The sequence below is a fragment of the Aptenodytes forsteri genome, unplaced genomic scaffold (genome assembly GCF_000699145.1).
Source record: "Aptenodytes forsteri isolate BGI_AS27 unplaced genomic scaffold, ASM69914v1 Scaffold255, whole genome shotgun sequence".
NCBI classification, from domain to species: domain Eukaryota; kingdom Metazoa; phylum Chordata; class Aves; order Sphenisciformes; family Spheniscidae; genus Aptenodytes; species Aptenodytes forsteri.
The window spans coordinates 1,067,457-1,080,141 of NW_008794888.1; the positions used below are offsets into that span (position 1 = coordinate 1,067,457).

Genomic DNA, 12,685 nt, shown 5'->3' on the forward strand with positions numbered 1-12,685 from the left:
TGTTTTATTCTTAGTGGTATGCCTGCTTTTTGGTTCTTCTATTTGAAGTGTATTTAAAAAAAAACCCCAAACCAAAAAAACAGATACCCAAGATGCACTTTCCTTTATAGATAGGTTTGACTTATCTTTAAGTGATGGACACATAATGTTTGATTGTTGGGAGTTGTGAATTAATTCCTGCCTATTAAGCGCCTGTGGTTTTACATTATCGAATATACTAGATGTCTTAATTTATACTTTTTGTTTTAATTTACAGGTGTTACAATTTCAAGAAATGCTGTGACCTATTTGAAGAACATCATTCACAGGAACTTTTGTCTTGTGATAAATTTTTAAAATTAGAATGGCTTTGAAAAAAACACCTAAACTATTCAAGAAATTATTTTTTCACTGGAAACTTTGGAAGTTTAGCATTATTGTGTTTGTCTTTCTGGTATTTTTATTTTTATTACAAAGAGAAGTGGGTGTTCAAGATTTTAAAGATGAAGCAGGGATTGAGCCAGTTGTTGGAAAGAAAAGTCATGTATTAGGTCTCATGTTAAATGCTATGAACAATATCAAAGGTGCAAAGCCAAAAATGCAGATAAAAGCACCTGTTAGGCAAACTAAGATTCCTGGAGAGAGACACTGTTTGCCAGGACACTATACTGCAGTGGAACTAAAACCCTTTCTAGATCGACCCCTTCAAGATCCTAATGGTCCTGGAGCCTCTGGTAAAGCATTTAAGACCATCAACTTAAATTCAGAAGAACAGAAAGAAAAACAGCGTGGAGAAGAAAAACACTGTTTTAATGCATTTGCAAGTGATCGGATTTCTTTACACCGAGATCTTGGACCAGACACTCGACCTCCTGAGTATGTTGAAATGTGTATGTCCTGATAGTTGAAAAACTTGTCAGAAATGCAGACTGCAAAGTGATTTGAGTTCGGCATTAGGTGATAGTTTAGGAGAGTCTCCTAGCTCTACATAATGACTGACTGTACATAATGATCCACAGTGCCAAAGCGAAGAATGTTTAGAAAGGCTCACTTCTTTCATGGTTTTGAATTCAAAGTAACTATATTTAAATAAGGTTTTCTGCTTTTTCCTTTAAGCTACAATTTCTGAGTCGCTTTCTGGAAGCCTGCTAAGTTTTACTTAGAAGAAAACTAAAAATGTGGTTTAAACTTTTTCCCAATTTAAAAAACATTCCCCCCCCCCCCTTTTTTTTTTAGTATTCATTGTTAATAAAACCACCAGCATAATTTAATAAATTAGGAATTGTAAACTGTTGAACAACGCAATGGAACATCTCAGCAATCTTGTAGTATTGAAAAATTTTATTAATGAAGACTGTAGGACTTGGGTAGAGTGGGGTTTGGTTATGAGCAGTCTCTGCCAGTGTCAGATTATATGTTCTCAGCTATCTGTGTCAGAAGTGACTAACTTTACTGAGCTGCTGCTGGTAGTATGAATATCATGTTACATGTGGTGCAGCTCACAATAACCTTTGCTAGAGCGTAACTGGTGAGTTTTCGCCTGTGTGTTTTGTGAGGCAATGGCTGTGATAATTACCTTGGGGAGTCTTCCAGTCTCTAAAGTTGACAGGCAATAAACAATAAGTGTGCAGCTTATGAATACAGAAGTGTTGTCTTGTCATCTTGACTTGCAATTGGATTTAAAGTTATGTTCAGAATACATCAGTCTTGAAAAACTGTGGGTTTAAAATTGTTTCCCTTGAATGGGATATGCTGCTCTAAGGATTATATGGTATTTCTACAAAATTTTGAACTTCTGAATTAGATCTGTTCTATTTTGCCTTGCAAACTCCGCATTCTTCTAATAAATATTCTTCTTTGTATTTTTGGGTTTCAACAGTAATGATGACTTAAAGTCTGATTTTGCAGCTCAGTATCTGCTGCTTTCAATAGAATAACATATCTTTTTCTGAAGAAGACCTGGGTGCTATATGAAACGTATTCAAAGGTTTGTGAGACAGAAGCAGAACTGAGTCAGTTGTTCAAGTGGAATTCTTATTCATCATATTTTTTAAAAATATTTTGTACAGGTTCTCCAGTTGGAGCACCAGCCTCTGCACTCCAAAATTGGGATAGAAAGTGTAGAAGCTGAAATATTTAATGTCCATATTTTTAAAGCTTTGTACTAGAAAGAAAAGGGTTTCTTTTAAGAGTTTGAGTCAAAACTTTTTGTCTGTTTTGTAACATTTGACACTTTCTAATCTGTAGATGTATTGAACAAAAGTTTAAGCGTTGCCCGCCATTGCCAACCACAAGTATTATAATAGTTTTTCATAATGAAGCATGGTCCACTCTGCTCAGAACTGTTCACAGCGTGATGTACACATCTCCTGCCATACTGCTAAAGGAGATTATTTTGGTGGATGATGCCAGTGTAGATGGTAAGAAGCCTTTCTATTTTCTCTTGAATTTTTTTTTTAATTTAAGACATGTTAGGATTACAGATAAATTGGTTAAAAGGGAATACTTCTTTACCACCATTAACATGTGTAATGGTATTCTAAGTGGGTTTGTCCGTTTCTTTTTCTATAAAATATAAAATAGTTCTCCCCCATCTCTTTTTCATAAGGTAGTCAAATATGAAATTCTTGTCCTCTAAAAGGTTTTTAAATCCCATTTCTGATTATTCCAATTCTAGTGTTGCTTAAACTGCATAACTGGTTGCATGACAAGTAGCTCTGTAATTTGTGCTTCAAACCAATTACAGTTTATAAAACAAAGTATCCAAAGATAAATCGGCCAATGTTTGTAGCAATTTGCATTTTATCATAGTGATTGTCTTTATGTAAATTAATTTCATTAATGTGAAGGGCAATGCCTTTCCTAGAAAGTAAAATTATTTAATGGAAAAATAATCTTCAATACTGAAGCTGACTGCCAAAAATAATTGAATGTGTACTGAGTGTGATCACAAATGCAAGTTCAAAAAAACTTCGTATGCTTAACTTCAGATGAACGTGTCTATACATACATGCTTATATTAATGTATTTACACTTTTTGCAAGTCTGTATTTAGTATACTGACACACTTGGATGTGAAGAATATTCGGTAGTACAGTTTAATACTAAGGATGGGCAGAGGAAGGAAGATGATGTGGGATGTTTAATGAGGGATGTGGGGTTGTTTCTCAAATTTTGCACATTTAAAGAGGTTTTTTTATAGCTTCTGTTGCTGTTGTAAATATTGTAGCCTTTGCAAACTGTGTGTAAAATGTGCTGTCATTAAGGAAAAAATTTGCATGCTCTGCAGGTAACTTGAGTAAGTAAGTACATGATCCGTTTGCTCTGAAAATGGATTTTGAATTGATATTCAAACTGTTAATACTGCAGAAGAGATGTACTAGCACATGTTCTTTCTCTTTTAGAATATTTTTAGTGTTCCATCCCCTGTTCTCTGCCAGTCACCTCTTTCTACGCCCCCGCCCCCAAGAAAACTCGGCCCCTAAAAATAGCATTCAGCAGCCAGGAATTGTTCACTGCTTTGATATTGAGGTCGTTCCTGGGATTAGTGTGAATCGTTTATCCTGTTAGTTTAATAATGTAAAATTTTAGGCAGTGGCATGTATATACACTGAATATCCTGAAAATTTTTCTTTCTAGAATACTTGCATGATAAACTAGATGAATATGTGAAACAGTTTCAAATAGTTAAAGTAGTCCGTCAAAAGGAAAGGAAAGGTCTCATCACTGCACGGTTGTTGGGAGCTTCAGTAGCAACAGGAGAGACCCTTACCTTTCTGGATGCTCATTGTAAGTGTAACCTGTAACTATGCCGGGTCTGGTTTATAACACTGTTGCCTTTGATTTAACGTTGCAGATTTTTTATGAATTATGAACATTAGCAATGTATCATCTTTCCTATTGCTATTTTATATTATTGAAAGTATAATTAGCAATGCTATTTAAAAGCAGTGCATATTGGCTTGCTGCGGGCATGTTAAAATATTCCCTGTGTACTACTTTATAGCCAAGTAAAAATTCAATTCATTTTCTCCATAGGTGAATGCTTTTATGGCTGGTTAGAGCCATTATTGGCAAGAATAGCCGAGAACCCTGTTGCTGTTGTAAGCCCTGATATTGCTTCTATAGATCTCAATACTTTTGAATTCAGTAAACCATCTTCTTATTATGGGCATAGCCACAACAGAGGAAATTTTGATTGGAGTTTGTCATTTGGATGGGAGTCTATTCCTAAACATGAAAATAAAAGAAGAAAAGATGAAACCTATCCAATTAGGTAAACATAATTTGAATAATATTTTAAATCCTTCAGTTTTCATGGTTTTTGTTATGAACAGCAGCTTGTAAATGAATTCGTTCTTCAGATGAGTATGATCAGAAGTCTTAGCATCTTAGATGGTTTTTGTAATGCTTTCTTTAAGAACCACATTGTAAATTTTAAAGCTTTCATAAAAATATAGCCTCCTTAAGTCAGTAATTGCTCTGCATTACCTTTTTTCTACATACACTAGAAACATAATAAGCATTTTCTATATATTTTTTTTCCTCGGGAGGGAGGGGGGAGAGGAGGATTATAAACAGTTCTTTTCAGAGACAGTACCACAGATTCTGGCTTCTCATTCATCATCCTTGAAAGGATGGCAACAAAGGCTCAGAGCACCAAAATACTAGACTGTTACAGTGGTGCATTTGATGATAATTGTACATGCTTTGGCCGCAGACAGGTTACTGGTCTGGAGGAGTAATAGCTTTGCTTGATACCCTCCATACAGGGAAAATATATTATTTTTCCTGATGCTGTCTTTTATACCAATAGTCATTAGTTTAAACCAGTTGTTAATAAATGAAAATAAAACTGTCCAATGAGACTCAGTGTGGGCAGATTTAATTGCTGGAAGTATTATCTATGCCAGGAAAATGTATCAATGTAGTGAAACACTGACAAATGCATGGAAACTTGCTAGAACAGTTATACCATGATTTTACATATATATTTAAAAAAACCTACCTATTTGAATTCTTTCTTCCTCAGTAAATTTCTCTTTTTGCAGAACACCTACTTTTGCTGGAGGTCTCTTTTCAATATCAAGAGACTACTTTGAACTCATTGGAAGCTATGATGAAGAAATGGAAATATGGGGAGGTGAAAATATAGAAATGTCTTTCAGAGTAAGTTTAGCTACTTAATTAGCAGTGGTCTCTATACTGACAGTGTACAGGATTTTTGAGGACAAATTAGTGTTGGATCTTGACTTCTCTGATGAATCAGCCAACTAGGACATGGAAAATTAATTACTAATGACCTATAAAATAAAATACAAACATGCTTACTGAACTGATTTTTTTTTTTTTTTTAAACGTGTTTAGGGTTGATAGCTGAAATGTACATTTCCAGGGTTTACCTGATTAGGAAATTCACTTGTGGTATGCCTGATATATGCACTCTTGTTGGTGGTTTGGGGTTTTTTTTGGTGAACGATAATATTCCTGAATTTTTTTCCACCCCCTTAATTCCAATTGCAGTGCACTTACACAAAAAATGTTATTATTAGGTATGGCAATGTGGTGGACAGTTGGAGATCATGCCTTGCTCTGTTGTTGGCCATGTCTTTCGCAGCAAGAGTCCCCATACTTTCCCAAAAGGTACTCAAGTGATCACACGTAATCAAGTCCGCCTTGCAGAAGTCTGGATGGATGAATATAAAGAAATATTTTACCGAAGAAACACAGAGGCAGCAAAAATTGTGAAACAAGTAGGTGGTGGTGGTGGTATTAGAAATCACACTTGCTGCGTTGAAAGTTTTGGTGAGCAAAAGTTATTTATTGACAAAGTATGTAAGGATTCTAGATATTTTCATTAAAAGAGAGAGTTCAGTTTGCTTAATGCTGTAGCCCCAACAAACATGAAAAACTTAAGTGTTCAGATGGTGATAGTGTTGTTTTGTGTGGTGGGTTTTTTTGATTGGTAGGGGTTTTTTTCATACATTCTCTAAAATCCTGGGTTGTTTGCACTGAACAGCTACTGGAACTACCAGAAGAGCATGAGAAAAGCTATTGAGCGCAGAAAGTGCAAGCTAACTTGGAGTGAGAAACATAATGTCTCATTAGTCTCAAGTTGCTTAGTATTCTTGGTTAAAAAGCAGGTTTTGTTGTTCTTCAGCTGCAGAATAAAGCTTATTCAATGATAGATACCCATCCTGTCTCTATCTGCTTAAAAACTTAGGTTAAATTCAGGGGGGTTGGTTTATTTATTTTTGTAAGTTTTCTGGAACTTTTGGTCTTTCACCAGCTGGAATCTAGAGTTTTCTTTGAGAAGCCATTTTTTCTCCCTTTGTATGATAATTTTTTGTGATTATTGTATAACTAATAGCATTAGATTTCCTAAGCATGTTTAGCAGCTAGACAACTGAATTTTGTCTGGGAAATTCTGCATTGTACTGACTATTATGCTAATTATTTAATTAATCCAATTCACTATTTCAGCTCACTCTTTTTAGTGAGATCAGTTAGCTTTATAGCTGTCATCAGTATGGTCTTGTTTGTACTTTCCCACTTCATGGCATTATGTTAAAACCCTCTTGGGACTAAAGATACTTCTATTCTTTCCATGTTGCAATGTATTTTTCTTGCATGTGCTTTGAAACGCTGCCGACAGGATGTCAGTGGTGTTATGAAAAACAAACGGCAATAACCGTAGCAGTACGGTATTTAAAAAAAAAAAAAAAAATCAACAAATGAAGCTTAAAACTTGTTTAATGCTACAATACAGAATATCATAGATTTATGTGTACAAAATTGATATTAGTAACGTTAGTATATTTCTCTTTCATTCTTCCTTACTTCCCTTCCTCTAACAGAAAACATTTGGAGACATCTCAAAAAGACTTGATTTAAGGCAGCGTCTGCAGTGTAAAAATTTTACCTGGTATCTCAGTAATGTTTATCCAGAAGCATATGTGCCAGACCTGAATCCTTTGTTTTCTGGATATGTAAGTTTAATTATTGTCTATAGTCTTCCATAGTCCAGGAAGTTTGCTAATCTTCTGTGCTACCTTAGCCATAGCATTTACGTTTCAGCTACCTTAGCTATATCATTTACATTTCAGCTACCCAGCTCTCGGGTTTTCTCTCACTACTCTGGACAAAGAATCTCTTCTGTATACCTTGCTATTTGAATATTTTATAGCTTTGTCAATGGTGATATGAAATTTAAGCAAAACTTCTTAATAACTAACAGTAGCCTTGCTTAACGGGATCTTGCAACCTGCTGAGATAAGCAACATTCTGCCCATCACTAACCGTTAAAATGATATAAAAGTACGAAGCCAATGGTGAGAGATTTCCTGAATTATCAAGGTAAATTTAGCTTTATATAGTAAGAAGACTGAGAGAATTTTTAGTTCATGTTAATGAGGAAAACTGGACAGCTGTTTGCTTCTCACAATTAGGTTTATGATGAGGAAAATGTGTGTTTATAGTTATACATAAATTTTTTTATGCCATTGCATTTTCTCTGCCAAATAACTTCTTAGACATTGCATTGCTAAAACCAACAAAGTATTAAAAAACTAATAATCCTTATCTTGAGGTGAATGTGAAAGTTTAGCAATGTTTAGCACTTCCCCTTCCTCCAATTTTGAATATTTTATGTGTATCTGTTCAAATTGTAATTTGAATAACAGTAACCTTGTATACCAGTAGCCTAATAATTCAGTGTGTGGCTGTAGACAACCATAATGTAGTCACTAGGCTTTTGGTTAGAAAAGATTAGCTCTGAGAGACCAGGATTTTTAGATTTGAGCATAGCAGAAAGTAAAAATGAACTAACAGCTGTAGTTGTTGTTAAGCCAAAGGTTAGTTTTGTATGCAAGTGAGACAGTTTAATTTTTTGTCATCCTCACTGAGCTGCTTTATTTTTTTTCTGATAATACCCTTTCTTTAGTTAAAAAACATAGGTAACCGCATGTGTCTGGATGTTGGTGAAAATAACCATGGTGGCAAACCATTGATTATGTATTCTTGTCATGGACTTGGAGGAAATCAGGTAAAATATTTGATGCCTGATTTTTATGATCTGTTTAGCTGTAACTTTACCATATTAAAGCTTTTCATTTATTTTAGAGAAATGGACTAATTTTTAATATGCAATTTTCTTTCTCTGTCTCTCTCCTTTTTTTTAAGAGTTAATTCCTATATATATTGTTCAAGGAAAATTTCATACTGCTTTTCATGTTGTGTCCCACTTCTAACATTTTATGTTCAGCATACAGGTTCAGATTTTTAACACAATTGCACTGCTTCACTTGATCTCTCCTTTCTGTGCAAAACCTTTTCATCCTACCCTTACTACTTTTCTTGTAAGTGTTGTCTTCTTAATTCTTCCTTTCCTTATGCTTCCTCCTATTGCTTCTTTCTCTGCCACCAGGACTTGCACTGTCAAGGAAGATGTTGGTGGGAATCCGGCCAATGGGAGACCAAGTGGCCAGGTCTGAGTCACCTTCCCTATCATGCTTGCAGCCTCATAGTGTGAAGTCAAAGTGGTCTATCCTGTACTGGCTAATGCAAGTGAATAATATGATTGAATTTGTCCAAGACCAGCTCTCTTTGATGCATAGCTCTTGGAGGCAGCAATGGTGCTCTGTTTCTTCTACAGTATGACTTGCAATAGATGTCAGATACTGAATCCTTCAGGCACTACTGTAATACTAATAAAAGTAACATCTCCTTCCCTGCCCAGAAATGAACACTTCTCTGTTGCCTTAAAGAGTTCTTTGGGGAATAAAGTTTGCTAACTGTAGATCCTTAATAACTAAAGGTCAACAAGGGTTTAAAAGTTTTTGTTAGAATATAGCTGTAATTTTTCTTTTTTTTTTTTTTTTATAAAATCTTCAATCTTAAAAGCCATCCATTGATGGCACTGTGAAAACTCAGACACATGATCCTAGTTAGTTGATGCTTTCCTAATCAATTTTTGTGGGAGATGGAACACTGTCTAGATTAACAACTACCCTGTTACGTTAGCTTCTTACAGTATTGAAGTTGTTCTTTTATTCTGTTGTGGATTAATACTATATTAGCCTTTTCGCATTGTCACAGTCATTAGTGCGGGAACACTGTACCAAAACATTGTATTAAGAGATCTGCTGTATGCTTCTATTGTCATCTCTCTCTAAATTATCTTGGACTGTACTAAAACTCTATGCTTTCAAGTGTTGCATTTTATGTTTTTCCTCCTGCCATAAAATAACAGTCTGAATCCCTTCAAATGCCAGCCTTCAGAGAATTTTAATACAGGTTGTGCTGGTAATGCTCAAGAGATGGGCATATTTGCTTACTTAACCCTTCTCATTACAATACTCTATTTTCAGTTGTATTATGTTCTTTACCAGACTTTAGCAGTGTAGGCTGAAATTTTCCATGCTACCTGTCTTCTTCATCCATCTATTTGAGATAGGAGAAGGGAGTGGAAGAGAGTACCTAGTTTTCAGAGTTGTACATCAATTGTGTTTATCATTCTTCCTTTTTAGAATATTCTGGGGCTGGGAATATGTCCATCTCAATATCCAAAATTAATGAAGTTTTAAACCTAGCTTTCAAGTCGTATTTTCAGGGCTTGCAGAGATTTTGGAGTTCAAAAGAGAAATCGGAACAGATTAAGTCAGATTAACAGATTTAGAGTAAATTATTATGTCTGAGACCTAAGTGACTAAGCAGGTCACTCCTATCAGTACCTGTTTCAGGGAGTAACGTTTGGTGCAGAGACTTAAGAGTGAGATGCTTGTTTGTCCCTCAGTGCTATTCCCATTGATGCCAAGGCAGTGAGGAGGCGGAAGCTGACCAATTGGACAGAGAGTTGAAAACCACAGGGAGCTAACTGAGCCTGGTCTTAATAGTCAAAGGAAAGATACGGTGAAGAAGGCTGACATAGGAGCCAAGAAACAGTGGTAATGGGATGTAATGATAGGAACTCTGCTGTTTAATGAGGGAGAAAAGGAAGAGACCAGGATGGTAGGGTAGGACGAGAGGCATAAAAGGACAGCTGTGTCTGTAACTGTTAGAATTAAATCCCTGTTAAGACCTGAATTATAGCCTAGGATTCCTGAGCCTTAAGAGTACTCTGCTGTCAGGAAATAATGGTAAAATTCACTCACAAAATACATGCTTGTATTACTTTTCTAATGGCTAGCTCACAAGTGAACATAACAGCATCCTATTGTTAGCATTTATTGTTTAGACCAAGCAGCAAAAGATGACACTCTGATTGCTCTAAGAAAAAACAAAATCCAGCAACAAAAATTGAATAAAAATTTTTGAAGTTAAGAAATGCCAACATTTAAGTTATCCATGCAACTACCTCTACTCTTCAGTTTGTCTCCTTGAATTATTTATGATTCCTGGGGGAGCAAGCAATGAGATTTTGCATCATAATGCATATGCACCAAGTGTCATTTGCAATTTATACATTTAAGTACTTCTAAATATATTCCATTGCATTAGTATTAAAAAATGCTTTTAGTTTTGTAAACACTTTTAAAGTGTGTATACTAAAAATCAGAGAAATTATTCTGTAGTCTTAGATTGTTGAATAAGAAAAGAAATCTATTACTTTGTGTATTGGAATTTAAAAGGATTAATTTAGTTTAATACTCTTCTTTGTATTTATTTACTGAAATTTTTAAAAATTATTTAAATAGTACTTTGAATATTCTGCACACCATGAAATTCGACATAACATTCAGAAGGAGCTTTGTCTGCATGCTTCGAAAGGACCTGTGCAGCTTTGCGAATGTAACTACAAAGGCCAGAAAACCTTTGCTGTTGGAGAAGAGCAATGGCTGCATCAAAAGGTATTTAGACTGTGCAGTGCATCGGCATATTATCAGTGATCTTTTATATGAGTTAAGTTTTGATTTCCAATAAAAGAGAAAACCCCAACGAAACAAAACTCTCAAGCCAAAAAGAAGTAAGTTTATTTCTGGGAGGAAAATGTAGGTAATTTCAGCTTTTCAGTTACCAGATCAAAACTTGATGATTTCACTTACAAAAACAGTTGATATCCTTTAGTGTGTGTGTCTGGGCATCCACCTGGAAGTCAATCCAAATGTTTTGTATCTTTTAAAATACTTTAAAAAAATTTCCTAACAAAACAAGTTGGCACTTGCATATTACTCATATTCGTTTGCTAGCCCCGCCTCTGCACTACCTGTTTGGCCTTACTCTTTTTAACAACAATGAACTTGGGAAAAAATGAAGAGTGGGGGGAAATAGCATGCTCATTGTTTGTTCACTTTCTTTTTTTTCCTCCTTTTTTACCCACTTTAGGATCAAACTCTCTACAATGCAGCACTACATATGTGCCTTACAGGAAACGGAGAACATCCGAGTTTGGCATCCTGTAATCCATCAGACCCCTTCCAGAAGTGGATCTTTGGCCAGAACAATTAAGATTTGATACTTATAGGCCAGGAGCATTTTATTAAAAGCAAAGACCCATTCTGAACTGTGATCATATATGTGTACTGCATTTTTAAGTGATGCATACTTTAAATGCAAAATGTTTAAACAGTTTCTTTTCCCTCTTATTTAAGTTGGACATAAAACGTGTCATCAGAGATTCCCTAGGAGTCTGTTATACCAAAGATGATTGAGGTCCCAATTAAGAAAAATGTTTACAATATTTCTATGGTAAGACTTTATATGTTGACCACTGATTCATGGATCCTATAGTCCTCTTTCACCGCGGGGACTGTATGTATATTGTTTTTCCACATATTGTAAGTACTTCTGAAGAAGACTAGTTTTCTCTGTAGAGGTTCAAGAAATTATTGTATACTGTCTAAAAACCAAGATGCTTTATATGTATATTTTTATGCTTAATAGGTTGGCTTCATTTATTTTTTTTAATAATTTACTTTACTCAGTGAACCTTTCTCAGTATTTTTTAAGTTCCCTCACTTGAAAAATTAAGTATTTGATCTTCAGGTTAAAGCCAAATAGGCTACCACACTGTGCTCAGCTTTTAGCAAGTCAATTCTTTTGTAGAAGAAAAAAAAAATTCTCACTGAAATATGTATGTGTGATTATTTTAATGGAAAATCTGCTTATTCTGATATTAATATCTTTTATTTAACCAAAACTTTTTGTATAGTTTTTTTTATATTTCATGAACTTTAAAATTTATGACAAAGTTATATTGTAATAGATTTCCGAGCTGCTTAACGTTAACACGTTGTTTTCAACATTTTGTTCATTATTGCTTTTAAATTACATGTTATCTACTAAACCCACTTTTTTCCTACCTTTTAGTGATTTATGCAATGTTTTTCTAACAGGTTTCTAATGTTATCTGTACATAATTTCTTGTGCAAACACTTGCATGTTGATTTTTTTTTTTTCTTATTGTTGCTGTTGCCCCTTTTACAAAGGACTGACCTCACTTTTATCAGTCCAAGTGAGACCTTGGCCTTCCTAACTATTCTGCTAGCTCTTTTAATGAAATATTGTATTCTTGTAGGCATCCACAAATATACTTCAATAGATCATGTAGAGCTATGACTTCATAAATAGCCTTCCTTTGATTAAGTATTTAAAAATATATATCATAGAATCATAGAATAGTTTGGGTTAGAAGGGACCTTTAAAGGTCATCTAGTCCAACCCCCCCTGCAATGAACAGGGACATCTTCAACTAGATCAGGTTGCTCAG

General features: G+C 34.8%; 1 protein-coding gene across 1 annotated transcript; it reads left to right on the plus strand.

Annotated features, from left to right (window-relative positions):
• Positions 1 to 343: 343 nt before the first annotated feature.
• Positions 344 to 11,716, plus strand: GALNT3 (polypeptide N-acetylgalactosaminyltransferase 3). The gene is made up of 10 exons (XM_009274894.2): positions 344 to 855; positions 2,227 to 2,399; positions 3,619 to 3,768; positions 4,018 to 4,255; positions 5,031 to 5,148; positions 5,532 to 5,732; positions 6,837 to 6,968; positions 7,922 to 8,023; positions 10,674 to 10,826; positions 11,302 to 11,716. Exons 1-10 carry the CDS (start codon positions 344 to 346, stop codon positions 11,422 to 11,424), a joined length of 1,902 nt encoding a protein of 633 aa, XP_009273169.1. The 3' UTR covers positions 11,425 to 11,716.
• Positions 11,717 to 12,685: the final 969 nt, after the last annotated feature.